At 41.8% G+C, this 11474-nt stretch overlaps 4 protein-coding genes across 8 annotated transcripts; 1 reads left to right on the top strand and 3 right to left on the bottom strand.

The window, feature by feature from the left end:
- Window positions 1-279: 279 nt before the first annotated feature.
- On the bottom strand, window positions 280-2756 carry Smyd4-1 (SET and MYND domain containing, class 4, member 1). The gene is made up of 4 exons (XM_017250802.3): window positions 2096-2756; window positions 1018-2038; window positions 641-956; window positions 280-579 (listed from the first exon to the last, which is right to left on the bottom strand). The coding sequence occupies exons 1-4, from the start codon at window positions 2743-2745 to the stop codon at window positions 308-310; spliced, it is 2259 nt and encodes a 752-aa protein (XP_017106291.2). The 5' UTR covers window positions 2746-2756; the 3' UTR covers window positions 280-307.
- A 34-nt stretch (window positions 2757-2790) lies between these two features.
- tea (telomere ends associated) lies at window positions 2791-9241 on the bottom strand. Of its 4 annotated transcripts, none has more exons than XM_070277979.1 (13): window positions 8990-9238; window positions 8453-8938; window positions 8123-8389; window positions 7031-8068; window positions 6929-6973; window positions 5890-6870; window positions 5564-5831; window positions 4980-5505; window positions 4817-4921; window positions 4680-4760; window positions 4552-4617; window positions 3611-4497; window positions 2791-2918 (listed from the first exon to the last, which is right to left on the bottom strand). In XM_070277979.1, exons 1-13 carry the CDS (start codon window positions 9028-9030, stop codon window positions 2889-2891), a joined length of 4821 nt encoding a protein of 1606 aa, XP_070134080.1. In that variant the 5' UTR covers window positions 9031-9238; the 3' UTR covers window positions 2791-2888. The 4 variants fall into 4 exon arrangements, with proteins under 4 accessions (XP_070134080.1, XP_070134081.1, XP_070134078.1 ...); XM_070277980.1 differs by having other exon boundaries at window positions 3737-4497; window positions 8990-9152; XM_070277977.1 differs by lacking the exon at window positions 2791-2918 and having other exon boundaries at window positions 2991-4497; window positions 8990-9241.
- A 67-nt stretch (window positions 9242-9308) lies between these two features.
- Window positions 9309-10829, top strand: Urod (uroporphyrinogen decarboxylase). Of its 2 annotated transcripts, none has more exons than XM_070277981.1 (3): window positions 9309-9472; window positions 9535-10368; window positions 10435-10829. In XM_070277981.1, the coding sequence occupies exons 1-3, from the start codon at window positions 9458-9460 to the stop codon at window positions 10744-10746; spliced, it is 1161 nt and encodes a 386-aa protein (XP_070134082.1). In that variant the 5' UTR covers window positions 9309-9457; the 3' UTR covers window positions 10747-10829. The 2 variants fall into 2 exon arrangements, with proteins under 2 accessions (XP_070134082.1, XP_017105821.1); XM_017250332.3 differs by having other exon boundaries at window positions 9310-9472; window positions 9625-10368.
- On the bottom strand, window positions 10813-11467 carry LOC108131454 (transmembrane protein 234 homolog). The gene is made up of 3 exons (XM_070277982.1): window positions 11353-11467; window positions 10997-11302; window positions 10813-10936 (listed from the first exon to the last, which is right to left on the bottom strand). Exons 1-3 carry the CDS (start codon window positions 11363-11365, stop codon window positions 10830-10832), a joined length of 426 nt encoding a protein of 141 aa, XP_070134083.1. The 5' UTR covers window positions 11366-11467; the 3' UTR covers window positions 10813-10829.
- Between the last annotated feature and the right edge of the window lie 7 nt (window positions 11468-11474).

The raw sequence follows: 11474 nt of genomic DNA, 5'->3' as shown, positions 1-11474 counted from the left end.
AAAAACATAAAAATTAAACATAAACATAATAAAAATGCACTTTGGATTAACTTAAACTACAATAAAATCGATAGCATCAAATGTTGCTCTCAAAACATCTAAATATCGAAAGATTTAAAATAAATTCTTTGAAGGTTGATTCGTGCCTCTGGTCACACTTTAAGCGCCAAAACCGCCCCAATTTAAATACAAAAATTTTCATTTTTAGACAATTTATTGTTCTTTTTTGAAGATTCATAACGCAACCCATATTTTTTCAGAAAAACCACAAAGTTTCATTGAAGAGCAAGTGTTTATTTGAACATTCTTATTGACATTGTTCCTTGATAAAATCGTTGTAATAGTGCATGAAAATGTCTTTTTGCTCCGTTGCTAAATATTTTAGCTTTTCTTTAAAGCATTCCAGTTCCTTTTTGTTTATTTCACATTTCTTCAATGCAACAATATCCCAGAGATAGGTCATCTGGCTGATAAATTCCATGGACGTATCCCCACATTGGGCCGCTGTGCTTTCTAGATTCTTCCGAATGATTCTGGCTAGATTTTCGTAGTCAAAGTCAGTTAGACTACATACTTGTTCTATTGGTTAGAGAAAGAATAGATTATAAAACTCTTTTGATGTCCCAACATTTATCCTTACCATCCATATCAGCAAAGCAAGTTGTTACTAGTACTCCAGCCATGGTACCCTTCAGACTATGATGTTCCACTAACCAGGTGTCTAGGTTATCGAATTTTTCGTATAGTTCCCGCCTCTTTGAAGAATCCGAACTGGCCTCGATGAGGTCTAGGAACTCGTTGTACCAAGCACAACTCTGCCGTTCATTGCAAAATGGGCAAACAATAGGGTTATCAGCATTTTCTTGCATCCACCAAGTGATTTCATTCTGTTGAAGATTAGGCACAAACGTTTTCTTGCAACTCTCTTTTTCGCAACGGTATTGATGAAAGGAAAGCTAAAGGAATGAGCAAAGAATGATTACACAGATTTAATGTTGATTTGATTGTAGTCCTTACATAGTCCTTGTCAGGTTCAGTTCGGGTGCAAGCAACGCAACAGCACTGGAATTTGTATACCTCCTTCAGTGGCTTAGTGCGCTGGCTTCTTAAGCTATTCTTACAGTCCATTGTATAGCAATTAAAGATTTCCTCATTAGCAGCTATGTTGCTTCTGGCATAGTTGACCACCAAGCATCCATCGAACTTGGTTTGTATCGAGGGGACACAGGCATGATTACACAAGCTCAAGTAGGGAAGGTTAACGGCCGTCACAAGTTCCGAGTGGGAAAGATTGTGCAATTGTCCCAATTTTAAATGGTATGGTTTTTGCCACATGTCCGGCAGGAGTAGGGCAAATTCATTCACCTCCAAGCCCACCGGAATCAGTGCATTGCCGACGTGGCCATTAACTAGTAGTTGACCCGCCGAACGCAAAATAAGGGCTGCAATTATAGTTTTCCAATCTTCCAAACCGGCAGCTGTAGTGCTAAACTGCTCGAAGAATTCTGTGTGCTTTTGTAAGTAGGTCTGGAGCAGATTCGCACAGAGCATGTGGTAGACAAATTCAGGGCGTGCAGCCTGATCCAAGTGGCTTATCATACGAAGGCTTCGCATATACTCAGGAACATTCTTTCCCACATCTGGTTCATTGACTAGCTTCATAAGGCTTTCCCAAATCTCTGCGGAGCTCTTACAATCTCGGAGACCTGGTAATATCTGAGGCATGTACACCACGACCATGCGTAGTGCCAAGTGCGATACGCCCAGAAGCTTGAAGAGGTCCATTCGGTAGCCAGCGCACTCGTATCTGTGGATGTCAGTGTGCTTCTCACGGCACTTTCGCGAACAATAGACTACCCTTTGGTGGCACTGAGGACATGGAATTGGAGCGCTCATCAGACTGGTAGCACACTGCTGGCAAATCAATCGTTGCTCCAGGGGAACAAAGCAAGATGCTCGTTCGGAAAAAATGACTGTCCCTTGGGGTATCGCCTCATTGGCCACCATATAGCGACCCCGCTCACCAGGATCTTCAAGTCTAGCATAGAATGATGATTTTAGTTCGATATTTTAGATAAAAACAAAATCAACCTACATTTTTTCCAAGGCCTTCGATTCATCCTTTTCTTGGGACACCACTGCATCCGCTTTTTGTATTTTTAGTGCCTCCAATTCATTCTTCAGGTTTTCCAGTTGCCGAACAAAAGATTCATTTAATTGAATCTGCTCCAAGCTAGAGACATGCTTTTCTAGGACATCAAGCTGTTCTAGCTTCCAGGCACAGTGCGCCTGTCGCATGATAAGCTTGTGGCGCATATTCTCCGGATAACCGCAGTCCAGGGCATTTGCGCAGTCGTCGTAGGCTTCCCGGAAATACCCGTATTCCTGCAGGGCTATTCCCCGGTTGGCGAAAGCCAAGGCCAATTCAGCATTCACATCCTCCGCTTCGAAAACGGCTCCCGTGTAAAGTTTGCATGCTTTCAGAATCAGTTCCGGGTCCTTGGAAGCACCCCGGAAAACCAGGTTTCCTTCTTCCCTCAGCTGGCGTGATCTTTCGGTGCATTTTGAAGGATCTACTGGTTGGAGCAAATCCTCCAGAAGTTGGAGCGTCAGCTGGTGGAATTTCTCGCTCTTTTCCCCCGGTAAGGTATTCAACGACTCGAAAGTTAAGTATTCATCTTTGTTAGGACCCTCCAGAGCTATTAGTTCATCCTGCTGCGAGAAAACCTTCGCTAAACGATCCATACCATCTGTTTTAGAAATTGTTTACAAAAAATAAAAACGCAATGGTACTTTTCAGAATTTATCGGCAAATGGCGCCAATGATATTAATCGATAACTTTTCAAACTCAACAAATACACAATTATTAAAATTTTGTCTTAAATTCTTAATGCTTTTTCCCATTTTGAAATTGTCTCTGAAAAGAAAGAAACACATCGATTAGTTTTTAAGCAAATTAAACTATTTATTATAAATTATAATTTATATAAACATAAATAACTTTTATTACAATTAAACAAAATCATATTAATTTAAAAAATCTATATCGTTCAATTCTCTCATTTCTTCCAGGACATCTGGAGAAATAATATCTTTTACATTAAATTCGCTTCGTCGCTTAACTAAATCTACATCCTCCCGACCATCTTTGCTGCACGTAGCCGAAGCCCGGCTTGCATTATCAAAGTGGAAGTGAAACGTTCCGAAACTGGGTGCCACGTCCATCAAAAGGGACAAAACGCGCTCCCGCAGATCTAAGTCTGGCTTTTTGTACCCGGGATAGCGGGAGTTGTACTTAAAATGTTTCATATCGAGAAGCACCTGTCGCACATCGCTCAGCAACTTCGCCGACAGGTTGGGAAAGAGTGTCTCCAGAATGGGACCGCGAACCTTGCTCAACCTCTTATCGAATTTGAACAGAGCTTCCTGGTAGGTGGCACCCACTAGGCAACCCTCTATCTGGTTCTTAATAATATCATCGACTGTGAGCGAATCAAAGAAACGATAAACCTCTAGCTTTCGGAAAATAACGTGACTCCATAGAGACGTACCGCCGACCGGCTGTGGACGACTAACCACAGTGTTATTATTACTATTGTCTGAAATTACCTTCCGCAAGGTGACGTTCGCGTTTAAAAGCCATTCCAACTGGGACGAATTTAGGAGAGTGTTGCCCAGGGCGAGATCCTGCGAGGCGGAAATACCCGATGTCGCGGTCTGAGCCACATTTCCTACCTTTGGATCCGGTGGTTGGGGATCTGGTTGTTGTGGATCCTGTGGAGCCGGCGATTGCTGCTCCTGTGGAGCCGGTGGTTGCTGATCCTGTGGTACATGCGCTACATGCGCCGTTAGCGGTAGTGGCCCAGGACCATTCGGCAATGAAGCGTTATCAGTTGTGTTCGGTTCCCCTGAAGTTAGACCTTCCGTGCGATCTGTTGTGGAAAGGGGCAGCGGTCTAAAGCCATGCCTCAGTTGCGGAACATTATCCTTCGCTAGTCGCGGACGTTTGGCAGGCGGATTATTATTGGCCGCATTTTTTTTCTTACGAGTTACTGTAGCTTCTTTTTGACCTAAGATTTCTTCATTTTGCCCCCCTTCTTTTGCATTAACTGTAGAGGGTTTTGGTGTATTGGCGTTTTTCGGGATTGCAAAACAAGCCAGGTCCGATTCTTCATCGCTGTCTAAGCAGACTAGTTCCGTGGATATGGATTCCCATATACATTCAGTGATGGAACTGTCGCTAATCGCTGCTCGTAGATTGTTAAGAAACCGTATGGGCTCTTGCTTGATCGGTGTCAGCGGGTCTGTGGACATTTGTTCTATTTGTGTGGCTGGGCATACGTTGTCCACATCGACAAAGTTGGATGCATTGACCGCAGCTTCTGGTTCTTGAGCATTTTCTCTTTCTGCCTCTGGAATCGTTGGTGTTGCAACCACTGGTTCCAATTGAGGTGTTTCAGTTACAGGTTGATTTTGAACTGGAGGGTTTTGTTTTTCTGAAAGAAACAAGTATTTTAATATGTATTTTCTTTTAGAGAAAGTAAACTTACCAACTACCGTCGTTGTGGAACTACAATTGCTCAAAATTGACATGTTTTCACTTTCCGAATCGATACCTAATTTTTAAAATAACTTTTATTGGAATGAACTAAAAAATAATAATTTCTGAATAACTCACTCTTTTGGAGCTGTGTTGTAGGACAGTCACTGTCCATATCCTCTAAGTTGGAGGCATTGCTTTTGCTATAAGTGTGATCTTCTGAAACAAAACTATTGATTAGCTTGGGTTTTAATTAAAAAAAATAAAGAATATACCAGAAAGTGCGCCAGAGAGTTGACCAATTGGAGCGTTTATTGTTTCCTTATTGCCAAGGCTACTAGCCGCAGTGTCCTCAACAGTTTCGCAGTCAAACACCGGCCCTGGGATAAAACACTGCTATTAGTAAAGTTCCTTTTATAGGCAAAAAAATAAACTTACTCCAAACAAAGTCAACTAATGGTGGCACGTCCTCTACAGGCATCTCGTTTAGTCGCCCGTCCGTAATCTTGGGGGCTTGGTAGATCCACTCATCGTGCTTCCAGCAGGCTGCATAGAATTGCTTACGCTCCTGCCAGAGGGTTTTTTGGTCTGAAAACTTCATACCAGTGCGTTCGGTGTACTGCAACTCGACAATTTGGTCAAAATCTGTATGTTGAACCAACTCGTTCCAATGTAGTATCTTTGGGGATACAAGACTGAGGTCCAATGTATCCATCTCCACACCTTTGGTGCGCATCAAGTGCCTTAGCTTTGAAAGCCGGACATACAGATTTAGTGGCCAGTTTCCCTTGATTACAACATGCTCATAGCATTGTTTCAAGTCCGTTTCGTTAGTATACAGGTTCTCCCCACCGTGAATATTTGTGTAGCTCTGAAATTCCTCCAGATTTAATTGAAAAAGTATACGCCACATGAGTCCTTTAAGTCCAACGTTCGTGCAGATCAAGAGCCGCAGGTTGTGTTCCTGTTTGGGGTAGATTACTTGTTAATAATAGTACACTATATAGAATATAATGTCTAACCAGGCCACTTTGGGTGAAGAATATTTCTTTGGCTTCCTTTAAGAGAGATTCTCTGACCGGATCAACTTTTGGTGAAACTTCCTTTTCTTCCCTGGAAGTATCTGGTCCAGTTTTAGTCGTGCTCGCTGGAGGTCCTGAGGTCTCAATGAAATTATTTTCTTCTGGGGGAGGTTCAACTGCTTCATCTGAACTGGGTTTATCAGGGATATGACAATTGCCATGTAATACATGAGTGCTCAGGTTATAGCGAACATTTTCCAAAGTTTTACTTAAAAAAAAAAAGGAAATAATAAAAATAATAATTGTATATTTAATGTAATACTTACGAATATAATTCTTGTCTTCGGGCGGCATAAAGTTCCTTTAGATCTGATGGGTTTAACTGACTTTGCGCTGGAAATTTCTTTATTGGCTGGTCTTTCGATGGAATCATCAATATTTTATTCAATAGTTCTGGCGGACAAGCTTTTATCTGATATGGATACTTCAACCGTACTCTTGGATTGTTGTAGAACTCTCTGTAGAATATCTTTTTGCAATTATCATTACTTTCTTGTGCATATGTTGGCTCCTCTTGCATTTTCTTAACCACCACATCCAAGTCGAGAAAACATTCAAATATTTGATATGAAATGGGTGGATTGCGCTGCAAAGCTGACTGATTGAAGTGTTTCATTAGGCGATCGATTGGAACCTCCTTAGACTGACACAATATAGGCACAGCGAATTCATGTAGCTTTGCAAGAGTTGCCAGCGGTGCCCCATCAAAAGACCAGATGAATCTTTCTTTTTCATCGCGAGATGTGTAAAAATTGTGGTAGAATCCACGTAACAGGTGAGTGCTTTTCCGCTCGTCTGCTTGTATTTCTGCCACTTTCTTGGAGCTCGCAGTTGGTGCTGCGTCTTTAATTAGCGACACCACCAAGTCTTCTTTATTAATATATTGGATAAAGGTTTCAAAAGTCACTGGAAACTTGTAGACGACACCTTTTACGTTTATCAATTGTGATTTTAATGAATGTTTGGCCATGGAACTCTTAGCTTTCTCATCCATGGGAATAGCATATTTCTCCAATTGTTTTCGAAATTCTGGATCTGCTGTTTTAACATGATAGGCAATTTTTTGTCGATAATGGGGGAACAGAAAAAATTGAGTATATATATCGGTGCAGTACGATGTGTATTTGTTTAGGTCTGCACGTATCACCTTTTTATCATTGGTTTTCATCAACTTGGCCACAATATCATCAATATTAATACATTGGCAGAATTTATCAAACGAAACTGGCATTTTAAAAAGACCAAATCTAAATAAAATGTAATTTTTTAGGAACTTTCGGATTTAAAAATGTTTTCATTTCTTACCCCAAGTCCTCCACTACATCATAGTCCACTTGTTTGGTTTTATGACTAAACGGAAGTAAGAGTTATTAATAAGGATATAAGGTTTAAAATCTACCAACTTACTTAGTTTCTCTCCGATTCTCTTTGTCTTCCACCGCATAGCTACTCAGCAAATCGCGAACTCTCCCAGGACATGGTTTCCATTTGCTAACAAATATTTTTCGAAATTTGGGATATGAAAAATAGTTGTTGTAAAATGTTGTAACGCACTCCATATCCGATTTGTCTCTGTATTTGGGCCATTGTTTCATTTGTAATATTATACTATCAAGGTTTTGAATTAATCGGGTAAACAGCTTGAATGATATTGTTTTAGGTATCACAACTGAAGAAGGTTTCTTCGTTTGTTTCGCCCGATTTTCAGGTTCTATTGCAGGCTCATTAGCTTTTGTTTTTTCATAGTTTTTGACCCACTTTTCAAGTACATCGTTGGGTATTGGAGTTAATTCCAATGCCTCTAAAATTTGTATACCATTATTCACAGGAGAACGTTCCAGTTCTTTATCTGGCTGCGGAGGTATATCCTTTTGATAGCTTAGCAGAATTTGGCGTATTCGAGCCGGGCATGGCTTCCACTTACACTCAAACTTCTTGTGAAAATCGGGGTCTGAATACAAGTCCTTATACAATTGCTTAGCGCATTCTTTTTCCGATTTATTTTTGTATTTTTCACACGCCTGCATTTGCAGAATAACTTCGTCTAGGTTTTTAATGAAACGCTTAAAAAGTCCAAACGTAATTTGTTTCTCCGCATTATCTTTTTTCGTCACTTCCGTGATAATCTCCGGCAAGGGAGTTGTGGTAACCATCGAGTTAATTTGAGGGAGATTCTGGGGCATGCGTCTCTTCAAAAACTCGGCAGTCGCTTTGTTAGGTATTTTTAGAAGGCGATCCTTCATCCGTGGGTGGCACTCTTTAACTTTGAAGCCGTACTTTTCTCTAATCTCAACATTAAGATAAAATGCAAAATAGTAGGCTTGGGAGTAATCTGCCCACTTCCAGTTTTTGCCAGATCTATCTTCAGATTTGATTTTTGCCAAAATTTCTCTTAAGTTTAAAATGTGATCCTCAAAGATTGTCAACGAAATGATGGGACACATTCTAAAAAATAAATTTTAAGTTAATCAGAATAGATTATTCATTTAAAAATCTTACAATTGAACTGTCGTTTCTGCCTTGTCATCTATAGGTATCCCATATTTAAAAATACGTTCCTTTAGTTCTTTAGGAAGTCCAACAAAATATTCTATATCTTTTCGTTTAAACGGGAATATATAGAATTCGTTGTACACCGTTGACAGCTGCTCGGCTAAAGGCATAACTTCTTTGACTTTTTTAGGGATCCATGAATTTAAAACAGTTTCCTGGTTTAAATACTTGAAGAATATATTTCGGTGCAAGGGTAATATAAAGTTCCCCGCGCTGTTGATACAAAAACGAATAAAATTTAAAGGTTTTTCTAGTAGACTATAGTGTACTACTTACTTTTTTATATTAACTTCGACGTCTTTCGCAAACTCCTCAACATTTATTTTCTCTTTCGACACTGACCTTTTATTCGTGCCATTCTTGGGACATGCAGGAACATCAGTGGATTCGCTAACGCTATCCGAGTATCCAGAGCTACTGTCTGGCAAGGCCACCATCCAAGGTGGGGGGTTCTTGTCGGTTGCGTTGAGGGTTTCTGGAGGTTTCCGGTTTTCCTTGGCCTTGGTTTTGGCGGGCGTGGGTCCTAGTTCTAGTTCTGTTGGTATGCTGAAGAACTTTTTCTTTTTAAGCCGTGGACACGGCTTTATATTGACAGGATACTTTTTCCTTATGCTGGGATTTTCGTAAAATTGTTTATAGAAAAACATAGCGCACTCATCGAGCGTCATGGCGCCTTTTTCGCTTTGCAGTTCAAAGCAAATATCTGGCAGATTGGTTACCAGGTTTTTGAACTCTGAAAACAACACCGGATACATTGAATCCCTGCAAAAGGAGAGCATTAGAGTTACTGAAATCAAGATGTTTATGCCGTACCCTTTGCGCTTTGTTCCTCGTTTCCCCTCTGAGGTGGACATTGTAATATTAAATGAATTGTTTTTTCCATGAAAAAAGATTCCTTAACAACAACGCGTCGTAGATAGTTTCGATAAACGATAGACGATTGCTTTATCTCTAGTTTTCAAGATATATTAAAGGAGTGCGATTGCAAAATTCATATACATATAAATTTAAAAAATATGTTTAATATTAGGAAAAGCATAAAAGAAAACCTTTTCTGTCAATATTAATTTATAAATTGTTTCCAATAAAGTTACCAGAAACTTATCGATTAAATGGAAATTTCCTAATTGCCATCTCTAGCCGATAACATAAACAAAAGTAGAACGCACACTCATGCAGGATTGCAAAATTCCATTATTAATTTCGTAAAACTAGATCGACATTGCTAGGCCAGAATTTCAAAAAACCTTTCAATAACCAGTCCAGCTATCATCTTGAAGAATGAAAGACGCCAAGGTGAGTTATCCGACGGATAAAAAAAGGCAAGCGCAGTTACATCATGTCCGGTGTCCCGGCAGTTGCTTGGACTTCGACTGGTGTGGTTGTGGTGCCTGCTGCAGCCGACGAACGTGTGCAGCGATCAGCTCAAGACCGATTCCCCCTTGCAGCCTTTCCCCGTGCTCAAGAACGACAACCTGCTGCGTGCTGCACGCGGTGAGGTGGTGGACCGTGTACCTGTGTGGGTTATGCGCCAGGCTGGCCGCTATCTGCCGGAGTTTCAGGAACTCCGTAAGCAGCATGACTTCTTCACAGTTTGCCGCACTCCGGAACTGGCGTGTGAGGTTACCATGCAGCCCTTGCGCCGCTTCGATCTGGACGCCTCCATTATCTTCTCAGACATCTTGGTGATTCCTCAGGCCCTTGGGCTAACTGTGGAAATGCATGCTGGTGTGGGACCCGTCCTACCTCAACCAATAAAAGTTCCCGAGGACCTGAAACGGCTGACTCCAGATGGCGCTTTGTCGCGGCTGAGTTATGTGGGCGATGCCATTACCATGATGCGTCACAAGCTAGACGGGCGTGTACCGCTTATCGGCTTCAGCGGCGCTCCCTGGACCCTGATGGGCTACATGATTGAAGGAGGCGGCAGTAAGACAATGTCCAAGACCAAAGCGTGGCTGAAGGACTATCCTGAAGACTCTAAGCTCTTTCTCAACCTACTGACTGACGCGATTGTGGACTACTTAGAGATGCAGGTTAAGGCCGGTGCACAGATGTTGCAAGTTTTTGAGTCCTCCGCTGAGCACTTGAGCAAGGAGGACTTCCTGGAGTGGTGCGTACCCTACTTGCGCCGAATTCGTGATGAACTCGTTGACCGCCTAACCAAAAAAGTTATTCCTGTGGTACCCATTGTAAGTATAGCTTACAAATGGTAATCTTTTTTATTATAAAGTACATGATTTCGCGGCTGGTTGCAGACGTTGTTTGCAAAAGGTGCTGGACACTCGTTAAAGGAACAGAGCGAACTGGGCTACGACGTGATCGGATTAGACTGGACCGTAGATCCCATCGAAGCACGTAACATTGTGGGTCCAAACATTACGTTACAGGGAAATTTGGATCCCCAAGACATGTACCGCAACCCCGATGAGCTGCGCAACCTGACCACCGAGATGGTACACAAGTTCGGAAAATCGCGTTACATCGCGAATCTGGGTCATGGGATTACGCCACAAACGCCGATTGCCAGCATGGAGGTACTGGTAGAGGCGGTGCACAAGGCCCTGTAGGACCGAACTCCATTTAATGATTCATTCAATGAAGCTAGTATCGAATGCAATAAAGACAATTTGGCCTTTGGTTATGGGTAAGATCACTGGAATGTTATATTTAATTGATTCTCCGTCTGTTCCTGGAGTAGTTTGTCATAGAGCAGAAGGGTACTGCCGCAACCGATTAGCAAAGTGCCAAGGATGACTTCTACAAGGGGGAAAAAGCATTTAATATTTATCAGTTGACTGTTTATTTGGAAAAACTTACTCTTTCCGGGAAGTTTCTCGCCCAAGATGTAGCCCGTGATGGCAGTAAATGCAAAACTGAGCGAATTGGCCACTGGAACGGCCAAAGTAATGCTGGAATTCTGTAATGTCCACACGTACAAGGCACTGCCGCACTGGTTAAGACCAAATGGTACCCAGTAGCGCCAGCGGGTGCCGATCAGACGGGCTTCCTGCAGGAGGTTCCTCCACTTGGAGCCGGTGTCTTTGACCGACTCGATACCCTGGCTGCCAAGGCGCATAAACGGGTTGGTCACACCCCAAAGGAGGCCGACTGCAAAAAGTTGGGCTATGCGGCGGATTAGCTTAATACAATTAGAATTATTAGGTATTTTTTACCTGCGATTTCCATATTTATAGACGGCTATATCAAAATAACATCGTTAAAAGCATTCTGTTAAAGTTCAGTGTTGTAAAGTGGCAGGTGATGGGACGATAGGTAAATCTGTTAACGATATAAT

The sequence above is a fragment of the Drosophila bipectinata genome, chromosome 2R (assembly GCF_030179905.1).
Source record: "Drosophila bipectinata strain 14024-0381.07 chromosome 2R, DbipHiC1v2, whole genome shotgun sequence".
Taxonomy (NCBI): domain Eukaryota; kingdom Metazoa; phylum Arthropoda; class Insecta; order Diptera; family Drosophilidae; genus Drosophila; species Drosophila bipectinata.
The sequence above is the reverse complement of the archived record's forward strand: the minus strand, read 5'-3'. Positions and strand labels throughout refer to the sequence as shown.

Coding starts and splice junctions, on each gene's coding strand:
- LOC108131454 (XM_070277982.1), bottom strand. Junction 10,937..10,996: donor CGAGAAACTTCCCGGAAAGA/GTAAGTTTTTCC, acceptor TCCCCCTTGTAG/AAGTCATCCTTGGCACTTTG.
- Urod (XM_070277981.1), top strand. Junction 10,369..10,434: donor TTATTCCTGTGGTACCCATT/GTAAGTATAGCT, acceptor GGCTGGTTGCAG/ACGTTGTTTGCAAAAGGTGC.
- tea (XM_070277977.1), bottom strand. CDS start 9,030: ATGTCCACCTCAGAGGGGAAACGAGGAACAAAGCGCAAAGG. Junction 8,069..8,122: donor GCAGAAACGACAGTTCAATT/GTAAGATTTTTA, acceptor TTTATTTTTTAG/AATGTGTCCCATCATTTCGT. Junction 5,832..5,889: donor CGAAGACAAGAATTATATTC/GTAAGTATTACA, acceptor TTTTTTTTTAAG/TAAAACTTTGGAAAATGTTC.
- Smyd4-1 (XM_017250802.3), bottom strand. CDS start 2,745: ATGGATCGTTTAGCGAAGGTTTTCTCGCAGCAGGATGAACTAATAGCT. Junction 957..1,017: donor CTGAACCTGACAAGGACTAT/GTAAGGACTACA, acceptor TCATTCCTTTAG/CTTTCCTTTCATCAATACCG. Junction 580..640: donor TTGCTTTGCTGATATGGATG/GTAAGGATAAAT, acceptor TCTAACCAATAG/AACAAGTATGTAGTCTAACT.